The sequence below is a fragment of the Thermobia domestica genome, chromosome 9, assembly GCF_964235325.1.
Source record: "Thermobia domestica chromosome 9, izTheDome1.hap1.1, whole genome shotgun sequence".
In the NCBI taxonomy this organism is placed as follows: Eukaryota; Metazoa; Arthropoda; class Insecta; order Zygentoma; family Lepismatidae; genus Thermobia; species Thermobia domestica.
In genome coordinates this window covers 106968293-106995826 of record NC_137462.1, presented here as the reverse complement: position 1 = coordinate 106995826, position 27534 = coordinate 106968293, and the positions used below count along the sequence as shown (strand labels likewise).

Here is a 27534-nt window from a genome sequence, read left to right as displayed (position 1 = left end):
TCATTATTGGCAGGTCACTTGCCGCAAACTGACAAATATCCACACGGTCTTCAGTTAATCTCTTAGTCTTCACGTACGAAGTACGAATTATCTGTTTTAATACTGTTCAGCCATCAACTATAGTCTTTTTCGCGCCTCTCGCGTTTTGTTACCACAGTGCCATCTAGAACGTCCCTTCTCAGCCAATATTCCAACCAGTTTCTTTTCCTCTTTTTAACATTCTCCTACCATTTCTAACATTTTTTCATTCGTTATCCGCTCGTATTTCTTTCCATTCTTATCAGAACACATTTAGAAAATCTCCATTTTTACATTGCTTTTGAGTAATGTCTATTTCTGTCTCATTAAACACACTACTCACCAGTGGCGGATCTAGAAGGTAAAAACCAAGGATGTTATAAATAGAGGATCTACCCATATGTATCTTCATCCTATTAAATTGTTGAAGCCAAAAACAACCGAGCATCGGCACGTCTGATTGGCTACTCTCGTTTCTGCCATGATTGTTGGCTCAAAACATTGCTATCATATTGGGCGGAGTGGGCAGAGTAGGGGTGGCGAAACTGTGACGTATGGCTTCAAGATTTTGTTGTAAGGGCAGATCCTCTATTTTCTAAGATCCTTGGGATCAACAGTCTTTAACGCGCAAATTGATTGATATACCAAATCGATTTCTCGTTTGGCTTCAACTGCAGATGCACTCTTGTCCTGCAAATAGAGCGGAAGACCTTTCAAAATTTCAAGAACATCATAGATTAATATACCTAGGTAAATTCCCTGATGAATAACCATCTGGTTAGCTTTTTACTAAACCCTCGAATTTCGATCTCTCACGCACCGGACGGGATGTATCTTTACTACATTTAGTCAAAAGACTGCACAATGCAAAGTAACTTTCCCATAGCGGTAGCACAGAATTGAATGAAGATGCAATCCAACGTACTCCAAACACAAGACCCAATTTCAGAATATTTATTGACAGTTCATCTGATAATTGTTTAAGTAGTCTCTGGTTTTTTGGGCTATGAGAAAACACTGAATATAAAGCATCCATAAATCTTGCATATGATACACATCAGAGACAGATTTAATCACATCTTGAACTCAAGATCACATCGTAAGCTCAAGTTTATGACTCATACAGTGAACCACAATTAAGTCGCTGTTCAACAGTTCACGTAATCTTGTTGCAACTCCATTGTAACAACCCTGCATCTATATCTGTTGCTTAGCCAACAAGGTGATTCTTCAGAACGTTTTCCGTTATGCCATGGTTAGATAAAGTCTCTAACAAGCTTCCTAATATAGCTTCTGTCAAGTTCCACAATTAGTTCGATAATTTCAGAAAAAAAAAAAAAAATAGTTACACGCAACACCTTCAAAAACTACACGAAAATGAATTATCATACAAGATTTATTAGAAGTTGTCGTGCTCTCATCAATTAAAATACTAAAATTTTCTCCAGACTCCACAATAAACTTAGCAAGACTTTTTCATCTCCTCGGCAATAAACATTATCATGTTTTTGCACGCATGATCGGAGTATAACATATTTCCCACGGAAACCCTATTTAATCTCTGAAGTTCAACCAAAGAAGAATGTGTCAAGAAAGACAGATTTTCTTTACCAATCATATATGCAGTATGCATGAGTGCTGCTGTTGTTCTAATTTTTCTTCATTTTGGAGTTGCATAGACTCGTGCTTTTTTGTATGGATTCCTCAATGTGCTGTTTTTTCCGATTATCCATTATTTCCATGCACTTGAAGTGGGACTTGCATCTTCCATGATCACCAATTTTGACATTAAGTTTCTTGGGATTAGTTGCAGAAACACCGTCTATAAACGCATTGTCGATACGTACGCGTTCCATACTATCTACGTTAAGGGATCGAATTTCACTGCACACGGAACAAATAAGTAATTTCATTTTGTTTATTGTCAACAACGGTTTGCTCTTCTTCTAGTTATTAAAACGAGATAATTCAACACAACCACCGACATTTGCACTACTCTCGTTTCCCGACCCTGTGAAAACGATACTATTAGCATCACATTTAGCACGTTTTTCTGCTCGTGGGATTTATATATCGGTATTCACTTCATCAGAAAGTTTTACCTTATCCGATGAAGTGCCTTCATTTGCTGTTGTATTTGGCGGTCTCTGTTCCTGTTGTTTCGTACTGGGAGCATAAAATGACAATATAGTTCGTTGTTTCTCCATTATGACGGCTGTATGTAAATGGTACTGCAGACACCGACTTTAATGTTTAAGATTAGTTACACGAACACAAATGTTCAAAAATAATACACATGCATAGGTTTATGATTTCATAAAAAGACAAATATAAGAAACTACCAGAATATTGATCGATGTAGGTAAGTATTCGGTTTACACCGGTGTAAAATGCACGCCCGCAAGAAGGAACGCACAGCTACCATCAACTCAATACGAGAGAACACTAGAGGGCTCATCCACATCTAACTTGCTGCGAACAACTCTAAAGTCCTGGCCCTGCCTATTTCTTTTCTTTTTCTTTAAAGCCAAATGGATCTTATATAACTCTTCGATTGTTTTAAAATCCAAATTAACCGAAGTGGTGTATTATTGTCAGTTTAATCATATGACGACCCCTATGTGGCTACGACCGATAGAGGAAATCATCTATGCTTTCCTACGCCCAACGATCAATAAAACTTGATGTCCCAAACGGATCTGTCACTGCGACAGCCACAGAGGGAAAACAAATATGGCATTAAAACCTCAAGGGCGAATGTATAGTAACTTGAATTTCCTCTATACTTCTAATTTTCGCCATTGCTTTTATTCCTTCTCAACAACCATTCTATTCTAGTGATAGTGTAGATTTCCAGTGTTCTCCTGAGATCAAATTTTCCAGTTGTATTCCTTTATTAGCTATTTAAAAAAACACTGCTGTATATGACAACACAGACTTGTATTCATTCTAGCCTTTGGTTGGGGAGGCTGTAGGATCCAAATCTTCAAACATATGTTAACTTCAAGAGCAATAAACATTTCTTCCTTCTGTGATGTGATGTACGGGTAAAGAGGAAAAACTCTGGTCCACTTGTTCTTTTGTTAGTACCTCAATTGTTTCTTTTCTTGTCGGCGGAAGAAACGCATTATTGGTATATTAATGTCCGGTGCTCCATAGTTTCAATGGTAAGCTTAAACATCAAAACTTCCCCTTCATCTTTGCTGACAAAGAGGAAGGGGACCTTGCAAATATACTACAGACCTTGAAACAACACGCATCTTAGGTTTTGTTTTCTTGCAAGATTCGTTTAAAACTCCCCAAAACGGTATTCTTATGCGAGTAGCTAGCACAAACAAATACAGCCTCATGTACGGGAAAGAAGAAAAGGGAAGCGAGACAGAAGAAGGTCATCCAAACTTAGGAAACAGAATACTGTAAAAGTGTGATTTTAAATATTTTCCATGATAAAAGAACTATGTACAGAGAGGGGAAAACCACTATCCCTGGTTGGGACGACATTAGCTAAACCAGAAACCGGGGTGATTTTCCAGAGGAGGGGGAACCCCAGGCACCCCTCCCTACAAATTGAACACTGCCTTAGATCATTGTATATATCGTAGGTAGTTTCATTTCCCAGTGTAAACAATTTTTCTGAGGAAAGGAGTAGAGAGTTACTTGAACTACAAAATAAAACAATGTGTCTAGTAGTGAGAAATAACAGTTATCTAGCTAGTATACTGACGGCTGACCTACTAGCAAACCGTCTGGTTGCAGGTCAACCTTTGTACCCGAGATTTTTGCATAATACATTGCAAAGTTTATCTGATGCTATTTTCGCAAGACCATGAGTTGTTTCACTGGAGAAAGTCTGCGATAATTCGCCCAACAAGAAGAGTGAATGCTGCAAAGCATCCTTACGGGATTCCAACTGTCTGATAATTTCAGGTATTCTCAAGAAGTGGTTGTGTATGTAATGTACTTAATTTTGTTCTCAGTGCCACTTGTAGAGAAACATTTTTGAGACACATAAATAGCGGCTGCGTCATCGGGACTTAATGAGTCTACATCTGTCTTCACTTGATTTATCTGCGTAATACGGCACAGCTTCTAGCCCGAGCTCCACTGGTTGAGAAGGTACTGGAACATTTTTCGCAACTTCGCGAAAGATACGTACGTGCGATGGAGCCTTCACAAATACTTTTTTACGTTTGATACAAGCGCGTCTACTGCTAGATATTAGAATCTGATTGTTTCTGCTATGCAATGGTAACCGTGTGCAAGACAAGTCAGGGGGACTACTAATTTAGGATAGGATACAACACTTTCTTCTATTATTCTGTACAACATTTTATTCTACAAAGCGAGTCAGTTCACTTTAAATATAACCTACTTTCTTGTGATATACTCTCAAATATGCTAGTATGCAGCAATAAAATTTGGAAATATCCTGTAAAGTTTAGGAAATATGCATGCACATCGAAATTCACTCAAAATATGGATTTATATGCACCATCACATGCGTCTCAAACGAAACTTTGCAAGTTCGTCGGAAAGGAGAAAACTTTTTCCATACGTTCCCGCATATTACTGTAAACGCATTTTGCATATAAATCCGGGCTGTAATTATTATTATTATTATTATTATTATTATTATTATTATTATTATTATTATTATTATTATTATTATTATTATAGTTTAAAATGCGTCAAAACATTATATTTTCGAAAGGAAGCTGAAAAATCTGTAAGGTTAATAATGGAGGCAAGATAAAATGTCAGTAGATACTATGAACTCTCCAGTGGTAGTAGAGTTTGTTTTCCCTTGTAACTATTCTTGCGCCAATATAATTAATAAATGCAAAGGCCTACTAAATTAGTCTTGAACAGTAATAGAATTAATTATCGAATTCAAAACTTTGTAATGGACTTTAATACTTGAATTCCATCAAAGATGAGAGTGCTTACCACTGAGCCACAAGGCCTCTTTCTATTATGAAAGCTACACTATGTAGGTAGTTATAAAAGCATTTTCCCTAATAAATACTTTAATTCCAAGATGGCAGCTTGTTTTCCATTAAAGTTAAACCGATTATGTTTCTAAAATTTTAGAAGGCCTATACTAATAGATATAGACTTTAGAGTATCGAAGGCGGTGGTTGTTGTCTCTAGCGGTTCAACTACCTGAAAAGCTAGACTCTGAATGTTAAAAAAAAAAAAAATAATAATAATAATCTTACTAACATTTTACCATGGATAATATAATCGCCCTACTAGCACAGGTAAGTAAAAAAAAAAAAAAATAAATAAATAAATAAAATGTAAGCTATACATTAAAACGAATAATGGTCCTCCTTATATTGTATTTGTTCGTCAGAAGGATATGAGGTTAATCCTTTAGTAAAAGGGGAAAAAAACCTCTGCAGCTTAAAGCTTTCATCAGCTTTTAGACAGACTGGCCTTTGTCCAATCTTGTCTGCTGATGAGTGTCTCTTCCGGTGAACACGAGCTGCTGTGAAGTGGCCGGGGGAACCATGCGTATCCTGGCAACCGAAAGGAGGGGACCTGGCAGTGGCAGCTAACTTTCAAGATACGAAAAACAGGCAAGGATTTTTTTTTGCTTTCTTTTCTCTCTCCCCCCTCACTTACTCTTAAAAGAAGAAGAAAAAAGTAAACCCACACTACAGCTGAAGCTTTAACTCCTTTGCTTGAAAAGGAGAATCTCTGATCTCTCAACCAAACACGCTTCAAACTTCTGATTAGATTTCTGCTTCACGTGCAGCTGCTATGATTACTCGGCACTACACTGTCTTCTACTGACCAAATCTCTGAATATATAGCCTCGGAATCCAAGGTTGCTAAACTACTCAAATTACTATACATCTATTCTGAGAATGCTTTTTCATTTATTTATTAAAAAAAAAAAAAAATCGTACATTCATAGGAATGAGGAAGACTTGGTAACAGTGAGGAAATCGAATTCGAGATTTCAACCATTTTTCTGGCACAATTTTCTCGACACCTACATACATGTAGATTTTTTTGTTTTAATGTCTATTTGTTCATCTGTTCTATGTTACGTATATATAGCCTAAAGGTCAAAAGGCCACTTCTTTCAACATGTCAAAACAAATTTTAATTATAAGGTTCTTTAAGTACTGTATATGCAGAATTCAAAGAAAACGAAAAGTAAATCAGTGAACCGATTAAAAAAAAGGGGGGCGGACATCACGTAATGGATGGGGCCGTTATAAAACTATTTAGAAGCAGAGAGAAATATGCAGTTTGTATTACTGTTAAATAGTAAATGATGTAATACCAAGAAAACATAAGTTGAGTTTTTCCAAGACGTAAGAAAATGAAATTGTTCAGTTTTACGTCCCACGGTTATTCCGGCCCGGCTAAAGGAGACAATGATGATAAGAAATAAATGTAATGGAGGAATGAATAAAGTGGGAGGAAACGGGAGAACCCCTAGAAAACCTGCGGACGCGGTGTTTGTCTGCCACAAATTCCACTTGCGCGAGCTGGGATCGAACCAGGGAGTCCAAGCACCAGAGGTGGAAGTTGTACCACTGAGCCACCGCGCTCTACTTGCAAAACATAAGAGTATGGTTTCTCGGGTTGCTACTTTTATTTTCCTTTGGGTGCAAAAATGAGGATAGTTTACTCCTGAGCTAAAATTACTATTTTCTCGATAAACGTTTCAGAAACTTTGTTCATGTTCTGTAACTGAATATTTCATTGACAACAGTTTAATGTGGCATAATTAGTTTCTCTCGGATAAATTCAATAACATGCAGTTTACTGACAAGGGAACATCTTATATTGATAGTAGTGCTGTCCAATCAAACAATGTGCAATCGATAGAGGAGTGAGAAATCCAAAGTTTTATGGGCCGACAACCAGAAACATAGGAGATACAGATGAAAGAAGGATCTAGAATCATGTGAAGATATCAATGTAAAAGACACATTGACAAAGAAAGAACTTGAAAATGATTAAAGTAATCAAAATGGCATTTGAATAACAGTATAGTAAACAAACATTGTATCCGCAGACATGCTGAATAACATCATATGTAATGCAGTGTTGCTAACTGAGCACAAAATGAAGTTTTGTTAGATTACACGGAACACAAATTATAGCATCTAGAAAATCTAATTATGAGTAGAGCCATACCTGTAAAGTCTTGATGTACAATGTTGCCAACGTTTGAAGATAGGTTTATATGAATTCCTACTCTATATGAGTCTCGGATGTAGAGGAATACATACAGTGATACAATGTTACGTGCATCAGAAAAGTCAACCTGCTAATTAATTATCAATCTAAGCGCATGCATCATTTCACTTTTAAGTGTTGTGTTTGATACTGTTCTGATTTTCAACTTGGGAAAAACTGTTTCGACACTGTGCTTCGTTCCTTATTTTCCTACTTTAGTGATTATATTCTTGTTTGTAGTCTCATATTTTGATTTTAACTAGTTCGAATCGTGTATTGTATGTACTCTTCTACATCCAAGATCTATATAGGAATTCATATAGGCCTGTCCTTAAACGTTGGCAACATTGTACATCAAGACTTTACAGATATGGTTCTATTTATAATTAGATTTGCTAGATGTTATAATTTGTGTTCCGTGTCATTTACGTTCGATCCAAACTCGAATACGCGACGCTTGTATGGAACCCAGATACAAAAATTAACTCACTAAAAATAGAAAAAATCCAGTCCAAATTTCTTAGATATCTTGTATATAAGGAAACAAACATTTTCCCAAGAACTGAAAACACTAATTTATTAAATAGGAATTTTGAAACTAACCCTCAAACAAAGAAGAACCTTATCTGACATGATATTTTTGTACAAGGTACTTAATAATAAGCTAGACTGCAACGAATTGCTTTCGAGCTTTCAAATAAACGTTCCAGGTAGAAAAACACGTACAGAAAACTATAACTTCTTTTATTGTGCAAAAGCAAGGACTAATGTCCTAAATAAGTCGCCAACATGGAGGATTAGTGCAACCTACAACAGACTCTTAAAAATGACAAATAATGTAGATATTTACGCTGATTGCCTCACAAGGTTTAAAAGCAAAATTGTAAATATATTATTTCATGAAAGATGAACACTGTAATTGGGTATAATACCTGTTGTGTTCTGTTTCAATAAATAAATTTAACAAAACTTCATTTTGTGCTCAGTTGGTAACGCTGCATTACATATAATGCTATTAAACATGTCTGTGGGTACAATGTTTGCTTACTATACTGTTGTGTAACTGTCATTTTGATTATTTTAATCATTTTCAAGTTCTTTTTGTGTCAGTATGTCTTCTGCATTGCTATCTTCATATGATTCTAGACTCTTCTTTCCTTTGTATCTCCTGTGTTTCTAGGTGTCGGCCTGTAAAACTTTGGATTTCTCACTTTTCTTCACTCCTCTATCGATTGCACATTGATTGGGCAATGCTACTATCAATATAAAATGTTCCCTTGTGAGTGGCGACACAAAACTTCATCAAGAGAGGGAGTTCAAGTTTCTAAGTTAATATCGTTTCAGGATTTTACTACATGTCTAAAATATGGTCAATGTGTATTATTTTTTATGTTATCTGGTTGAAAGTGTGAAGGGAACAGTATTAAAAGCCGGAAGTTTACTCTGCTTACGCCACTGAGTTTACTGGTAGTAGTGATTTTTGAATGATTTTCTCGAAAATGATTTTATTCATCTATTGGCTAACCAGTAATGCTTAACTGTAAAATAGGCTATGTGATCTGTGAAATGGGTTTTTGCATAATCCGATAACAGATTTAGTTAGCCCTCCGAAGGTGTAATTTATTCAAAAGTTTTAGTAGCTAATAGGCATAAATATTTAAGTTATGGCATAATAAAGATTTGACAAAAGTGAACCCAGATAATGATAACATTTTAAAATAAATTCAAATACCTTCAAATTTGTATAAGCAATCTATACAAAATTTTACTAACATTATACATTCCACCGAGCTATCAAAAAGCATTATCATCAATGCTGTAAGTAATGCAGTGTTGCCAGCTGGGTATGCATTTTTTTAATATTTAAATGGCACTACGTTGTGTTATTACGTATATAAATGACTGCATAATCTTGAACGTAAATATGTGTCTAATACGTAGTAGTGTTTCGAACTTTAATTGTTATTTAAGGAGGCTGATTACTACATAGTTTGCTAAATACACGGTAAAAAATAATGATTTCTGACGAAAGTAGTTCCAAAAAGAACTATTCTAACCTCAAGTACAAAAAATGTACACTGACTGAACAGGGTTGTCAGAATTTAAAACATCTTTCAGTAATTTTGTAAAGAATAATCCTAACGGAATAGTTTCCTAATTGATATAAAACATTTTTCACATCGAAATATTTCAAGCATACTATAGTATGGAAGGTATAACGTCGTTGGCTTCCCGCGAAAAGTGGTAGTGACGTTACTGGAGAGTTGCCAGCTTGGTTACTCCTGGCTTGCTGAGCGCGGTGATTGGCGGGTGGTGATTGGCCATCCTCTTACCACACCCCCAGTGACGAGCAGGCCCAAGCGCGGGAAGCCAACGACGTTATACCTTCTGGACTTTACAATGTTATATACGTGCTCCCAACACCACGTGCTGGTTGTGAACACCTTCAGACAACAATCACGAAGAAGACATCGTTGACCATCGTCAATAATCGTGAAATAACGAAGATCAATTACGTCAACAACATTTCAGGATAAAAGGAGCCACAACACCGCAGAAGGCATTAATCTTCACCGATTGATCGTCACCTCCACTCTCCAGGACGCCTGGCCTTTGACGGAATCCTTCGCTTGGACGCCTGGTCCTCAACAATAACGTAACCACTCTTTAAGACGCTTGCTCTTTGAGTTTTATTCTCATCTCTAGGACGCTAGGTCTCCGAGGTATACCTAATTACACTCCTTGGTCACAAAGCATTAGATCCTATTACCTTAGCACGATTGGTTTCTTGGTCCCTACAATCTCGTCAACAAAACCTCCAAACATCTAAAATGACTTAGTATTTAAGACTGTAATTATTATTACTGTATATAGGAGGAATTTTATATTAAAAGGTGATTGGGAAAACCCCTAAAATTCTCTGTTACCATTTTTAAGGTCTACCCTAAAGAGAACTTCACAATGTAAACAGTAGAACATCACAGTGAATTAAACAAAATATTCATTAAAGAGGCAGGCTAGGTAGAGAAAGTAAAGTGAAAATCACCAAAATGAACTCCTATTACTATTTCTTGGCACAGTGGCGGCGCTACAGGAAGGCGAGGAGGGGTGACCGCCACCCCAATATTTTTCTCGCCCCTCCTTCGCCCCCATTTTCTACGCACAACCGCTGAATAATAACAACAACAATAATAATAATAATAATAATAATAATAATAATAATAATAATAATAATAATAATAATAATAATAATAATAATAATAATAATAATAGTAATATGTATAACCGATAATAATAATATTCAAAGCAAAACAAGTGTGGCTGCCTCGACACCCCAAAATATTTCTTGCCTTCCTTCTTGCTATTGTGAGTTAAGAACCGCTACTGTCTCGGCGTAGTCCTGTGGTTAGTATACCCAGTTGCGTAACTAAAGGTTTGGGGGGCCCCTCTCGCAGACAGCAGGATTAGGACCCCTTCTCCATGTTGCTATTAAAAAGATAATGCTATACACTGGTCGTTTATTACAATTTTTACTACCGCCCTCCTAAAATTTTTACGGTAGGCTTGCAATGAACTATAATATGGTGATGAACTATAAGATGGTTGGATCTTGCCCCACTAAATTCTACCGATCCCCTACATTTTTGAGGTGGTTACCAGCCTCTTACAATGGCTTGTAAAATACATGTAGATATGTAGTGTTGAAAAAATCGTACATATATGATTCGTTCAGTTCCAAATCGACTTTTGTTCATTTACAGAAAATCTCGGAAAACAGAAAAACTGGAATCTATATGTTTGTAGAACTGGAAATACTTGAGTTCATTCATGTGAATCACTTGAACATCATGAAATATTTCCAGTTCTTCAATACATATCAACCCTACATTTTTTTCTCAAGTTTCCCGGACAGTTTGCTGTAAATGGACAAAAGCCAGTTTGGAATTGGAAGACTCAAACATAGAAAACGTTTATTTTGGTAATGCAAATAGGAAGAACATAAATTGTAAATTTAAGAAAATATCAGTCGATGGCCCCGGGCGCCGAAGTAAGGGGCGCAAAATTCAGGAGGAAAATAAAGAAAAAAGGAAATAAAAGAGAGAAAATTATGTACGGGGGCTCCGCCGTATATTCTCGCCCCGGGCGCTGATTTTCCACAGCACGGCACTGTGAAGGCTTATGCTGTTACAGTTCAGGCCTGCACACTTTAGCATAATTTCTGATTATAAGATGTTCCTGAATACAGAGTATAGTATGTATAGTTTCATACTGTATGTGATTGTAAAAAAATCAAACATCATCAACATAAAAGCATTTCGTGTGTGAGAGAAAGAAACGGTACACACAAATATCAGATACAGAGAAAGAAACGGTACACACAAATGTCAGATATACTAGAAGCATTACAAATTTTTAAATGATTTCTCGAAATCAACAAATGTTTTTGTTTATTTTTCACTTTAGAAACTCAATCTTTCAAGCAAAGATATAGTGCAGTTTTACTATACGGGTTTTTCTAGAACTTAATTACGTATACCTTGCTTTATGACCGTCAAACATTGTATTCTGTAGGTGATCCATTCTTCAGTACAGCTTAATATTAGAAAGCCGTAATCATTGTAAGTATAAATATATTTTATGTAAAAAAAAGAAAAAAATGGAAAATATTAATCATTCGAAAATCATGTCAATCTGTACTAGTAATATTACTTATTATGGTGCTAACTAAAGCCCGGAATTAATGGCAAAATGCCATAAATGCCATTATTGCAATTTTCATGATATTTTCAGGGGAAGTGCAATTTCACAATTTAGAAGCAATTTGTTGCCATTGTCACAGGTTTTTTCTTCCACTACTCTTTATTTACTCATGAATGACAGCATACCACAGATCTGTGTCGCTCTTACCTAGCCAAGCGATCACAGTGTCTGATAATAACTGGTCTATTCCCGTTGGAATGTGGCAAGTGGAGGGGCGAGGATGCTACTGCGTATTCAGCTCTTGGAGTTTTGAAGCAGTGTTCGGTTCTTGGAATGACAAACGAAGATGCTTACTTTCAAGAAGTAGCCAGGTGGGCAGTTATTGTGAATCTTAGGCGTGGGTGATACAGAACTGGTATTTTACTACGTTTCAATATTTCAAGATGCCGAAAGTTGGTCTTTCTAGGCAATAGAAATTGGAAAAATTTGTGAGTGAGTTCGGGCGTACTGTGTTTTCAACAGACGGTTCTGTACTCTTTTCTAAGTTATGTGAAACTGTGGTTTCCGCTGAAAAGCGTTATTTTGTAACACAGCACATAAGCACGGCAAAACATAATTCTAAAAGAACACGCAAATCAGTTGGTGAAAAGGTTCAAAATCTTCTTGAAACAGTCACGAATCCCGCTTCGCGTACTAAAAGTTTTACGAATGATCTGTGTAAAGCTCCAATTAACGCGGACATTCCTGTATGGAAATTAGAAAATGTTTCCTTTAGAAACTTTCTCGAGAAGTGAATCATCTTTGAGAAAGACTTACGTTAATAGCGCGTAAAGCAGAACTATTGACGATATCCGTAAAAGTGTTGCTGACAAAAGTATATGGATTTCAATTGATGAAACTTGCGATATTCTAGGACGTTCCATTGCCAACGTTGTAATTGTAACTTTGGGAGGGAAAGAAGGCACACAAACATTTTTGATTGCATCAGAAGTTCTGGAAAAAGTAAATGGCACAGCAATTGCACAGTTTTTTACAAAATCGCTGAGTATTCTGTGGCCAGAATGTGTAAAATACGATAAGGTCCTTCTTTTTGTCATAGACGGAGCAGCATACATGAAAAGTGGAGCAAAAGCCCTTAAGGTTCTATTCCCACGTATGCTGCATGTCACTTGTCTGGCACATGCGCTACATAGAATTGCAGAGGAAGTTCGTTCTCGTTTTCCTGACGTTGACCTTCTTGTGTCAAATCTGAAAAAGGTGTTTCTGAAAGCTCCGTCGCGCACAAGTGCGTTTCGCGAATTAGCCCCTAAACTTCCGCTTCCACCACAGCCTGTCTTAACGAGATGGGGTACATGGATTACAGCTGTTCTCTGTTATGCTAACAACTTTGAACCCATCAAAAGAATCATTGATACTTTTGATGAGGATGATGCGTCTTCAATTAAGGTTGCTCAAAGTTTGCTTCAGAAGAATTCCTTGAAAAAGGACTAAGTCTTCATTGCAACACATTTTGCAAAGTTACCAGATGCTATAGCCAAGCTTGAAAAAAAAAAAAAAAAAGAACAGACTCTCGCTAGTTCTCTGAAAATCTTCAATGATACTCGCAACGATCTGAGTGTTGTATCTGGTGACAAGGGCGAGTACATTCGGCGTAAGTGTGATCGGGTTGTAAGTGCTAATCCAGATTTGGGAAAATTGAAGGACATCGCTAGTGTTATGGAAGGTGATGCTGATACAACTGTTGACAGTGACATGGATCCTTATGTTTCACATATATACTCCAGTGACATCTGTAGATGTGGAAAGATCATTTTCACATCTAAAGCGAATTCCTTCTGACAGGAGAGAAAGTCTTTCCTTTGAAAATCTTAAAAAGATGTTAATAATTTCAAGAGAACAAAAATATGAAAAACCTTTCGTAAGTAAAATAAACTGCTAGTGTAGTGTAAAATGACTTCACTTTAGTATTTCTTGTGCATTGAATGTAGGTGCATTTCGCCAGCCCCCCCACCTTGGAGTTTCGAAAAAAAACCTATGCCAATCGATTGTGCTACATTTGTGCCAGAATGTTCCGCAAAAATTTTTGTTTGTACCACTTCCGGTACGAAGTTATAAGGGTTTTAAAGTGGGGAGCTGGGGAAACGGCAGCCCGCCACCTAGGAATTTTAAAACTAAACCTATGACAATCGTTTGTGCTACGTTTGTGCCGGAATGTACCGGAAAAATTTTCGTTTGTACCACATCCGGTACGAAGTTATAAGGGTTTTAAAGTGGGAGGGCTGGGGAAACGGCAGCCCCCCCACCTAGGAATTTTAAAACAAAACCTACGTCAATCGTTTGTCCTACATTTGTGCCGGAATGTACCGCAAAAATTTTCGTTTGTACCACTTCCGGTACGAAATTATAAGGGTTTTTAAGTGGGGGACTGGAGAAACGGCAGCCTCCAAACTTGGAATTTCGAAACAAAACCTATGGCAATCGTTTGTGCTACGTTTGTGCCGGAATGTACCGCAAAAATTTTCGTTTGAACCACTTCCGGTACGAAGTTATAAGGGTTTTAAAGTGAGAGGGCTGGGGAAACGACAGCCCCCCACCTAGGAATTTCAAAACAAAACCTATGACAATCGTTTGTCCTACGTTTGTGCCGGAATGTACCAAAAAATTTTCCTTTTACCACTTCCGGTACGAAGTTATAAGGGTTTTAAAGTGGGGGGGGGGGGGCTGGAGAAACGGAAGCCTCAAACCTTGGAATTTCGTAATAAAAACTATGCCAATCGTTTGTGCTACGTTTGTGCCGGAATGTTCCGGAAAAATTTTCGTTTGTACTACTTCCGGTACGAAGTTATAAGGGTTTTAAAGTGGGGAGCTGGGGAAACGGCAGCCCGCTACCTAAGAATTTCAAAACAAAACCTATTGCAATCTTTTGTGCTACGTTTGTGTCGGAATGTATCGCAAACATTTTTGTTTGTATCACTTCCAGTACAAAAGTATGACAGTTTTAACTAGGGGCTGCCGTTTCTAGAACCCCCCGCCTTGGAATTTCGAGATAAGACTGTGTCAATCGTTTGTGGTACGTTTTTACCGGAATACACCGCAAAAAATTACTTGCCTGAAGTTGGCCCCCCACCTCTCCCAAATTACACCAAACGTTGCACATCGTTAATGCATCGTTATTGCACGTTAGTGCATTTAGAACTAACGTTAGTGCTATCAGCGTTTACGAGATATTGAAGATTTTGGTGGGGGACCAACTTCATATGAAGTTAGCCCCCCACCCTTCTTTATGCAGACAGATTTTCACTAAACTTAGCGCATCGTTAGTGCACTTAAACACACTAAGCACTACCGTAAGTGCTACCATATTTTGGGATTATTCAAGATTTTCGGTGGGGGGCCAACTTCAGAAATATCAAATTCTATACAAATAGAGGTAGAAACATGGGGTTGACGGTAATCGTTAGTGCATTGTTAGTGCACTTAAACACACTAAGCACTACCGTAAGTGCTACCATATTTTGGGATTATTCAAGATTTTCGGTGGGGGGCCAACTTCAGAAATATCAAATTCTATACAAATAGAGGTAGAAACATGGGGTTGACGGTAATCGTTAGTGCATCGTTAGTGCACTTAAAAGCACTAAGCACTAACGTTAGTGTTACCACATTTTGAGATTTATTCAAAATTTTTGGTGGGGGCCAACTTCGGAAATATCAAATTCCATACAAAGTGTCAGTAGTTTCAGGAATCAGTAACGAATGCACTAATTACTTTGTTAGTGCTTGAAGAGGGCGCAAATTCACGCTGACCACCAAAGATATTTTACTTGTAGCACCTACACTAATTAAGCACTAACGTTAGGGGTTGGTGCACGAAGAAGCACTAACGATGCACTAAGGATTGTACTGGAAATGATCATTAGTGCTTTTTAATTTGGCAGAAATTGGACACAGTGAAAAACTCCCCTTAAATTTCTTATGTGAGTTTCCTGAGATGTAACTGGCCATAACTACACTAATAGTGAAGCACTAATGAAAACGGCTGTAATTTTTTCGTTATTGGTTGAAGTGGGGCGTCAAGTTTATGAAAGCTTCCAAAGGTTTTTTTACTTGTAGGACCTACATTAATGAAGAACTAACGTTAGGTGTTAATGCACTAAGAAGCACTAACGATTTCAGTAGAAGAGGTCATTAGTGCTTTTGATTTTGGCGGAAATTTGACGCAATGAAAAATTCCACATAAATCTCTTATGAGATTTTTGTGGCATATAATTGGCCATATCTACATCAATAGTTAAGCATTAACTATGAGTGTTTTGCAGAAGCGCTAACGATACATTAACGAATGGACTTATTTTTCGTTACTGCTTGAAGTGGGAACCAAGTTCACGCTGGCCCGCAAAGGTTTCTTACTTGTAGCACCTACACTAATGAAGCACGAAACTTAGGTGTTGGTGCACTAGGAAGCACTAATGTTACAAGGAAAGAAAACTTTCGAAATTATCGTGAACTTAGCCCCCACTACAAGCACTAACGAAAAAAATTAGTTTTATACGTTAGTGCATTGTTAGTACTTCTAGAAGATACAAGTAGTTTCGTTAGTGTTTCACCATTAGTGTAGAAATGGCCAATTATAAGTCTCAAAACTCCCATAAGAAACACATGGGGAATTATTCATTGTATCAAATTTCCATCGCATTCAAAAGCACTAATTACCTCTGTTAGTGCAATTGTTAGTGCATCGTAATTGCTTCTTAGAGCACAAACACCTAACGTTAGTGCTTCATTAGTGTAGGTGTTACAAGTAAAAAAAACTATGGGGAAGTCAGCGTGAATTTCGCACCGACACTTTAAGCACTAACGGAAAAAAGTCCAATTCGTTAGTGCTTCTATAAAGCACTAACAATTTCGTTAGTGCTTCACTATTAGTGTAGTTATGGCCAATTACATATCACGAGACTCACAAGAAATTTAGGCAAATTTTTCATTGAATCAAATTTCCGCCAAATTTAAAATCACTAATGATCTCTTCTAGAGCGATCGTTAGTGCATTGTTAGTGCTTCTTAGCGCATCTACACCTAAGATTAGTGCTTCATTAGTAAATGTGCTATAATTAAAATACCTTTTGAGGCCAGAGTGAACTTAGCGCCCCCACTGCAAGCAGTAACTAAAAACTTAGTGCCATTCGTTAGTGCATTGGTAGTGCTTCTGGAAAACACTAACAATTTAGTTAAAACTTCAATATTAGTTTAGTTATGTCCAATTACATGTAACGAAACACATAAAAAATTTATGGGAATTTTTTCATTGCATCAAATTTTCGTCAAATTCAAGAGTACTACTGATCTATTCTAGTGCAATCGTTAGTGCATCCTTAGTGCTTCTAGAAAACACTAACAGTTTCGTTTGTCCTTCAATATTAGTGTAGTTATGGACAATTACATGTCACTAAACTCCTATAAGACATTTATTAGGAATTTTTAATTGCATCAAATTTCCGCCATATTCAAAAGCACTATAATGATATCTTCTAGTGCAATTGTTAATGGTTCTTAGTGCACCAACCCCTAACGTTAGTACTTCATTAGTGTAGGTGCTACAGGTACAATATCTTTGGAGGGCACGGTGAACTTGCGTCTACTTCAAGCACTAACAAAAAATTAATGCCATTCATTAGTGTATCGTTAGTGCTTCTAGAAAGCACTAAACGTTTGTATGGAATTTGATATTTCTGAAGTTGGCCCCACCAAAAATCTTGAATAAATCCCGAAATATGGTAATGCTAACCTTAATGCTTAGTGCATGTAAGTGAACTAACGATGCAATAACGATTGTCTTTAACTGCATGTTTCTACCTCTATTTGTATAGAATTTGATATTTCTGAAGTTGGCCCCCATCTAAAATCTTGAATAAATCCCAAAATATTGTAGCACTAACGTCAGTGTTTAGTATTTTAAGTGCACTAACGATGCACTAACGATTGCCGTTAACTCTATGTTCCTATCTCTATTTGTATAGAATTTGAAATTACTGAAGTTGCCCATCCCACCGAAAATCTTGAATGAATTCCAAAATATGGTAGCACCAACGATAGTGCTTAGTACGTTTAAGTGCACTAACGATGCACTAACGTTTGCCACTAACCCCATGTTTCATCCCTATTTGTATAGAATTTGATATTACTGAAGTTGACCACTCCACCAAATTTTTTGAATAAATCTCAAAATATAGTAGCACTAACGTTAGTGCTTAGTGCGTTTAAGTGCACTAATGATGCACTAATGATTGCCGTTAACACTATATTTCTACCTTTATTTGCATAGAATTTGATATTTCTGAAGTTGGCCCCCCACCAAAAATCTTGAATAAATCCCAAAATATGATAGCACTAACGTTAGTGCTTAGTGCTTTTAAGTGCACTAACGATTGCCGTTAACTCAATGTTTCTATCTCTATTTGTATAGAATTTGATGTTTCTGAAGTTTGCCCCCCACTTTAAAACTATTATAACTTCGTACCGGAAGTGGTACAAACGAAAATTTTTGCGGTATATTCCGGCACAAACATAGCACAAACGATTGGCATAGGTTTTGTTTTGAAATTTTTAGGTGGGGGGGCTGCTGTTTCCCCAGCCCTCCACTTCAAAACCCTTATATCTTCGTACCGGAAGTGGTACAAATGAAAATTTTTGCGGTACATTCCGGCACAAACGTAGCACAAACGATTGGCATAGGTTTCGTTTCGAAATTCCAAGGTGGGGGGGCTGCCGTTTCCCCAGCCCCCCTCACTTTAAAACTACTATAACTTCGTACCGGAAGTGGTACAAAAAATTTTTTTTGCGGTACATTCCGGCACAAACGTAACACAAACGATTGGCATAGGTTTTGTTTTGAAATTTTTAGGAGGGGTCTGCCGTTTCCCCAGCCCCCCACTTTAAAACCCTTATAACATCGTACCGGAAGTTGTACAAACGAAATTTTTTGCGGTACATTCCGGCACAAACGTAGCACAAACGATTGGCATACTTTTTTTTATATAATTCATTGGTCGGGGGCTGCCGTCTCCCCAGCCCCCCACATCAAAACCCTTATAACTTCGTACCGGAAGTGGTACAAACGAAAATGTTTTCGGTACATTCCGGCACAAACGTAGCACAAACGATTGGCATAGGTTTTGTTTCGAAATTTCACTTTAGGGGGTTACCGTTTCTCCAGCCCCCCACTTTAAAACCCTTATAACTTCGTACTGGAAGTGGTACAAACGAAAATTTTTGCGGTACATTCAGGCACAATCCTAGCACAAACGATTGACATAAGTTTTGTTTTGAAATTCCTAGGTGAGAGGCTGCCGTGTCCCAGCCCCCCACTTCAAAACCTTATAATTTCGTACCGGATATGGTACAAACGAAAATTTTTGCGGAACATTCCGGCACAAACGTAGCACAAACGATTGACATAGGTTTAGTTTTGAAATTTCTAGGTGGCGGGCTGCCGTTTCCCCAGCTCCCCACTTTAAAACCCTTATAACTTCGTACCGGAAGTAGTACAAACGAAAATTTTCCGGTACATTCCGGCACAAACGTAGCACAAACGGTTGGCATAGTTTTTGTTTCGAAATTCCAAGATTGGAGGCTTCCGTTTCTCCAGCCCCCCCAGTTTAAAACCCTTATAACTTCGTACCGGAAGTGGTACAAACGAAAATTTTCCGGTACATTCCGGCACAAACGTAGGACAAACGATTGGCATAGGTTTTGTTTCGAAATTCCAAGTTTGGAGGCTGCTGTTTCTCCAGCCCCCCCACTTTAAAACCCTTATAACTTCGTACCGTAAGTGGTACAAACGAAATTTTTTTCCGTACATTCCGGCACAAACGTAGCAAAAACGATTGTCATAGGTTTTGTTTCGAAATTCCAAGTTTGGAGGCTTCCGTTTCTCCAGCCCCCCCACTTTAAAACCCTTATAACTTCGTACCGGAAGTGGTACAAAGGAAAATTTTTGCGGTACATTCCGGCACAAACGTAGCACAAACGATTGGCATAGGTTTTGTTTCGAAATTCCTAGGTGGGGGGGCTGCCGTTTCCCCAGCCCCCCACTTTAAAACTATTATAACTTCGTACCGGAAGTGGTACAAACGAAAATTTTTTTGGTACATTCCGGCACAAACGTAGCACAAACGATTGGCATAGTTTTTTTTTTCGAAACTCCAAGGTGTGTGTGTGTGTGGGGGGGGGGGGGGGCTGGCGAAATGCACCTTTTGAATGTTTGTGCTAATGTAACCGCGTGTGAATAAAATGTGATATTGTTTTTAAGTTATTGTTTCATTGTTACTACTGAAGAATGGCGAATGAATTGTTAGATGTCCCTTCACGGGTTGCACAAGTTTCCAGAATTTTAAGTGGTAAGTACAAAGTGCAAAATGAAACATTTTATTCGATTAGTAAACGAATTATAGCTTTTACATATTTTAGTATCTATTTTCCCCCCAAAGTTCGTGATTGCTTGTTTATTTTATTTTGTCATTTTACCGGCCATTTTTGGGTGTTTATTTTGCAATTTTGCCAGCCATTTTCGGGCTTTTATTTCGCCATTAATTCAGAGCTTTTTACAATAAGGATCCCACTAGAAGTTCATTACGTGTATACATTGCCTTTTTACAATCTGATCTTAATAGCTTAACTTCAAAAATCGTATTTTATTGGTTACTTTGTATTTTTCGGTTAACCTTCGGAGGTCACAATCAATACAGTCAAAAGTACATTCTTTTCTTTCCTTTATTTATTTCTTTTTTTAAAATACTATATTCATGGGAAACGGTTGCACCAATATGTGCTAGGTAGTTATTATAAGTAAGATTTCTATAGGGTGCTCCAGGGTAATTATGAGACAAAAATCAAATTTTGATATATCTCGAAAACTACTGGACAGAACCTCACAAAACTTGGAGAGTTTAATTCTTCCAGTAATTAATGAAGATACCTAGACTAAATTTTGTGTATATCAGAAGTTTCTAGAGAAAATTAAAAAAAATCCGTGTCTCAAAACTACCCTGGCTCGGGGCAATTTTGAGTAGGGATGTGCACGAGACAAGATTTGAGGCTATCTCGTCTCGAAAATGTGCTGTAAAAGCGATGTCTCGACTCGAAAAATGTATAATTCTCTATTGGAAGAGCTGTCTCGACTTGTTTCGTGCGCATCCCTAATTTTGAGACATCCCGGGGGAATTCCGAGACATACGATTTTCTCAGTTTGCAAAGCACTTGTGAGGATGAAACGAGGTATAATTATGAGACAAGGATTTCTACTTTCTGCTAGATATGATAGAATAAGACTCTTCACACAAAGTTTGTGAATATTGTTTTATTACAGGTACTTGTATTAGTAGTTGCTTTTAAAGAGAATAGGGTGAACATTTTTATTGACAGTTTACTATGAACGAAGAATTTGTAGTAAATGTTAAATATCAACAGTGAGACTGGGCTTTTTTGATAATGCCCTGAAAAGAACCAGTTAGATAACATTAGTTTTACCCACAAAAAATAATAAAATAAAATAAAATAAATTTTACTTTGTTTCTTCATGCTATAGGCCGCATATTACAACCATTTACATGATCAATCTTATAGGTACGAAAAAAAAGAAACTTTAAAGAGTGAACACAAATATTCGTGAACAACGCTCACATAACCAAAGTTCACCATTATAAATTGAAATTGTAGCCAGAGCAAAAAATTGACCTCAAATTTCTGAGGTTACTGACAGATTTTGTATTGGCCAAAAAAAAAAAAAAAAAAAAAAAAAAAAAAAAAAAAACACCGTAGGACTTAATAAATGTTTTTGGCTACATTTTAATACCTGTAAATTGCCATTCTTCAAAGATCTACACCTTTGCAGTAGTATATCAAAAGTTGAATCAACTTTTTTTGCAACACTTTTTAAAATCGACCGTGACATCATATGTTTCTAAGATGAAAACAAACAAATCGTGCTACATGGATAGAAAAACGATTGTTCTCAATAGCTAAAGCAAAAAAAATCACTTCTAAAAAAATGACCAAATTCAGAAGGCGTCTCAAAATTACCCCGAAAATCACTTTCATAATTACCCCGAGGCACCCTATATTCCGGTTTAGAGCATTTTATTGGCATTTCCTTGTTTAATTTAAAACATGAAACATTTAATTGAAAAAAATATTATCATTCCGTTTAACAATACATAGCATCACGAATAGCAGATCAAATTATAGATGACTCTTCAGCACAAATTTTCACTGCCTCAAAAAAGATATCGGACGCATCAATACGTCAATAAACACATTTAGAGATCTTTTGCTCTAAGTTGGTAAATTATTAATTGCATTTTCTACGTGCATTACATTCCTGTTCTCTTTAGACAAGAAAAAGTAGAATAAAAGAACAAGTAAAATGGAAAAGTACCTTTGCTCTGCAGTAACAGTGGAGAGAATGAACTCCGTTGATTTATCATTGGGAATGATGTGACAATCATCTGATCCTGGGGATCGATCGCCATCTTTTTCAAGATCTTCCTCTTCTTCCTTTGAGATGGAAAAAGAAAGGTATCAAATCAAGTGATAAAAATTCGTTATTGTTCTTTATAAATAAACATTTACCCTATTTTACTTCAAAAGCAAGCACGGGTCTAATAATATCCAGAGTTCATAGATATTACATATGAGTAATGCCACTCCATTCTCACTTATACTTTGGTAATATCCACACTCAGTTCTCTGTAAGTAGTCTTACTCGAAAGACTCTGGCCACTAAAACGCCTTTTATTCTTGTCCATAAAAGGAATTAAATTAAACAAACGTAATTGAATTTTCTTTGACTGTTTAAAGTTTGTATTTCAAGCCAACATTACTGAATAATCCAACTTACAGTTATGAGAATGAAACTTTTGTAAGACAACTGAACGATTAGACTTTTGAGGTTGTACTATGGTTGGCACTCATCCCAACGTAACTCTGTCGGGACTTTAAAACATGTCGACTTTTAATGATTACATTGATGAAATTGGCAGCTATTATTATTATTATTATTATTATTATTATTATTATTATTATTATTATTATTATTATTATTATTATTATTATTATTATTATTATTATTATTATTATTATTATTGGAACGTAGTTTTTACATTATAAAAGCCTTCAAACTAAGAGTAAATCTCACAACAGCGGGAGGCAGGTAGAAATGTGCCTGGCAACAGAAAGTCTAAGTTCACTTTGTAACTGGAGAAGATCGACTCCACAAAGCAGCAACAAGTAAACAGAAATATACATTTAAATGGGAGTAGTAACAGTAGACCTGGGAGTGACAGCAACTAAAGCAATAATAATAACACACGATACTGTTGTTACAACAAACATTTAACTATTTCTATCTTTTGCTTTGCATGTATTTAGGTACGTAACATATAGACCCATGCGTAGACTACACACTGTTGAAATCGACCATATTTTTTTATTTTATAGGGCCTATATGATTTGAATTGTCTAATTTTCCTTTTATTGATTGAATATATAACATTCACGATAGAAAGACTTAAATTATATTATTACAGAAAAGGAAACGCTGGTACTCATCTTCCTCCTCCCGAATGCTGCATAAAGTGGTGTCCATACATTTTGCTTTGATAGGTCCCAGAAAGCATAAAGTGTCCTTAAATTTTGCTTTGTAAAGGCGGAAACGCTGTACATGTTTGTTAAATTGCAACAAATATTTTAATCTTATTCCCTTGTGAGTAATGTATCAGATTGTATTTTAAAACTAATATGTTTAAGACTAATATCGTATTTATTTCTGAATACAAGACGATTTTTTTCCAGCCCATATTTTAAGCCTAAAAATATGGGGTTTGCTTGTTTTCGTGACATATGGAGTGGAGTTATTCTGCCCTGAATAGAAGTCACTAACTCTACTCTTCCTCGCCCACTACTTTAGTCTTCAACCACCGCAGATTCATTGGGCCTTTCCACTGAAAAAGTCTAAGGGAGGTCTATATATATTTGATTTGATCTTAGTATAGTATAATAAGTTCTGATAATATACCCAGTGTATGCTGTAGATGTATTTTTTGCTAATAAAAAGGGGCGGAAGTTCGTCTTAGATTTAAAAATATACTGTATTTTTTGACGTCAAAATAACAAGTAACCGACAACGTAACTGTAACAGATTTTTGTTCGTATCTTAATAGTTAGTATGATTGAATAAACAAGTAGATGGCCAGTCCAAAGAATACATGTCAATCTAAATTAATGCCAAAGAGAACTGCTGAAGATTCAAGCAGGGGACATTTAAGTTTGTGCAAAAATTGGCATATGAGGTACTGTGAGTTAGTCATCCCTATATTAAAATGTTTCGAAATAATTTTACTATATGACGGAAGCTGCAACAATGGTTTAAGCTACGCTTATTTTCTGATTTCCTGAAGCATCTGGTAGCTATTGCATCCTTTAACAACCATCAATTTTGACGTAATGGAGATGGTAGAGTCGGTGTTGCCATTCTATAATTTTGTTCGTAAAGCCTTCCTAAGTTACAAATGTTTGCTAGTTGCTTTGACTCTGTTTATCGTTATGTTACAGTGTGGGGTAACCGTACTAGCAACCATACATACAGTTTCAATATTTTAGTTTCATAATATATATATATATATATATATATATATATATATATATATATATATATATATATATATATATATATAAAATTGGAATGCTCTTTCTTACTTGACTTCCACTCCCAGTATTGGTGGGTTTGTCATCTTCTAATGTTGTTTCTTTGAGCGACGAACCCTGTGGAGCTGCGGGGCCTCCAAGTGTGGTTTCCGCTAGCCTCCGCGTTTGCGCAATGTTCTCTATCACAGACCCAGGCTTGATGTCCGATGCGTGAGGTTTCCGAGCAGCCCTTGCTTTTCGAGCTCGATTTCTCAAAGCCTAAAATAGAAGAAAAAATATATTAACTTCTACAGTACTTTTTTAAAAAAATACAAGAATACAACGTTGTAATTTAGAGATGTTTTTGTATTTATATAATAGCAATCCTATATCTATATTATAAGAAGTTACATCTACGTAGACTTGAATTTACTGGGCAGGTTTTGCAGAAAGGTTCTTGAAAACCGAAAGCCACATTTGCTGAAATAAGCACATTTGGAGAAAACTTTTTCTTAATGTGAAAGTGGTCCTTTTACATGCATTCCGAACTCCATTTCTCTTGAATATAAACACCCCGTCTCCCATTAAAATTAAAATCAAATATACGAGGTGTATATTAAAAATATATGCTTTTACCATATTTCCAAAACTAATAAGGATAGATTACTATAATTACACCTTCAATTTTAAAGCTTAACTGCGCAACAAGCTTCTTTCCATGTTTATTTTCAATAACTTCACCTGTGAAGGAAAGCCTTTTTCGATAGTGACCTGAAGTGATTCGTTTCACCGTAGAGGTGCCTAATGAAATTTTTGTTTATATTTTGTTGTAAAGAAATGAGTTTAACGTCCCATGGTTACATATCGAAGCCAAAGGAAGCGGTTATGATAAATGGATAACAATGGTAGAATGACGAAAAGAATCCACGTACGTGATGTTTGTACACCGCAAGTTCTACTTGGTGGAAATGGGATTGCACCAGAGTCCACACCTGTCGATATTCATCGCCAGTAGAAGGATGTTCGTGTAAACACTGATCTTGTTAGTATTCTGTCTAGAAGTACGTGTGTGATCTTACGGGCATGATCTTATGGTAACAAGATCTGCCGAGGTACGGAACTCCAATCTTTGCGTAACTACTGTAGAAAACGTTGCCCCTGTTCAGTCCCTGGTCATAGAAGACAAAAAAGTAATTGTTGAGGATACCAGAAATCTTACACATAACATCGTGGAAAGAATTTTTACAGATCACTTGAAGTTGTCCAAGGTTGGATCACGTTAGGTCTCTCGACAGCTGGAAGAAGAAAAGTTTTGTCGGACAAGAAGACTTTTACAGAATAAGAACAAGAATCTTTCCCATAACCACCCTATTCCCCAGATTTTGTTCCCACTGACTGTCTGCCTTGCGGAACAGACATTTTTCATCCAAAAGTTCCCTCGGAAATGCTGTATATCAGTGTCTCAAACACACATCCAAAATCACTTTGTAGATGCTTTTGAAAGCTGGGTACACATATTGTGACGATGCGTGAAGGTGGACGGAGATTACGTTGAAAAGTGAAGGACAAGTATCACCGAAATATTGAACATGATTGAAGTTATATGTAAACGGCATATCTTTTGGTATGGTCCTCATAACATCCAAAGAAAGTTATTGTGGTACATGTTTTATAATCATCCTTTCTTCTTGATTGATTTTAATGCGAAACAGTGGGGATCGTGGAGAAGCCTTTAAAAAATACATCATATTGTGTCAAAGAATAGTAATTCTTATGAAAGTTAAACTTAAACATATTTTTCCAATGTTTCTGTAGGGGAGAGAGAGGATCTTTTGTTTTTGTGATTAACTTTTATTTACATTTGAATTAAGACATTTTTCCAATTCATTTCTTCATTCATTCAGAATTAGATGACTTAATTCCATTTAAAGACTGGAATACTAATATATTCGTGAATACGAATAACACAGAGTTGATCACGTAAAGAATCGAAACACCAAAATACATCAAAGGATATTATTTCGTGTGTAAAACAAGTCTTTTAATGTGACAATTTATAGTACCTGAATAAAACTAAGGAAAACCACATTAACGTTTCTGAAAAAATGTACAAATTCATAGCTCAATCAACTGAGGAAAAGTCCTTGGAAGGGCTAGAAAATCTATATAAGTTAAATGCCAAATTGGTCTAACGTAAGCAGCGATTATGTTATGGGTCACCCCCAGTGCACCCCTAAGAGCAGAGTGCAAATTACGGCCAGGGATGGAGGGGAAAATCCCCCTCTAGAAAGCTTTTATCCCTGGCTAGAAGGCAGAAAAAATTTCCGAGGAGGGAGATGCTATTTCTCCCTCCTACCCTCAGTTATATTTCTTACATCATTCAAATTCTTTAATTCAATGTGCTAACCGAAAATCCGTTTGAGTATTGTTAATTGAAAATTCATTGTAAAAGGTAATTTGGTTAAGTTAGGTTAGAGTTGGTGTGTGTTGGAAGCTGCATGTATGTGGTTTCTGAAAAAGAAATTTTAGTAAGATCTGCAGCTGTAGGTTAGGATAAAAATGGTATAATGCTGGTGTACTTTCCCGCAAACCTAAACTATTTAACAGCAGGGTTGGCACGACTATAGCAAGTTTTTTTTTTTTTTTTTTTTTTTACTTTATCCTCCCCTGGAAAAATTGCCAAATTCGCACCCTGCCTAACAGCGCTGTGTCCCTATGTCATTCCTACTATTATTGGTAATTGTCACAAGCTCGACTTCTGTTTCTTCATAATGTCATTACGGAGACATACAAATAAAATTGAAACGGTGTAGAAAATGTGAAGTCACAGCATATGGGTGTGACATGAATAGATGACCTCGCCGGCCACTTGTGATAGTATCATTCTTGTGACTAAAAATATCTAGTACCAAAAGTTGTGTTTGTGTTATTATG

General features: G+C 36.6%; 1 protein-coding gene across 1 annotated transcript in view; it reads right to left on the bottom strand.

Moving 5' to 3' along the window:
• The window catches only part of Dop2R (dopamine D2-like receptor), a 381342-nt gene that overhangs the window by 44472 nt on the left and 309336 nt on the right, over nt 1-27534 (bottom strand). Inside the window, exons 3-4 of the mRNA XM_081771656.1 lie at nt 24673-24879; nt 22355-22473 (exon numbers count right to left, since the gene is read on the bottom strand). Coding sequence (XP_081627782.1) covers nt 22355-22473; nt 24673-24879 — 326 coding nt within the window. The remainder of the gene's footprint in view (nt 1-22354; nt 22474-24672; nt 24880-27534) is intronic.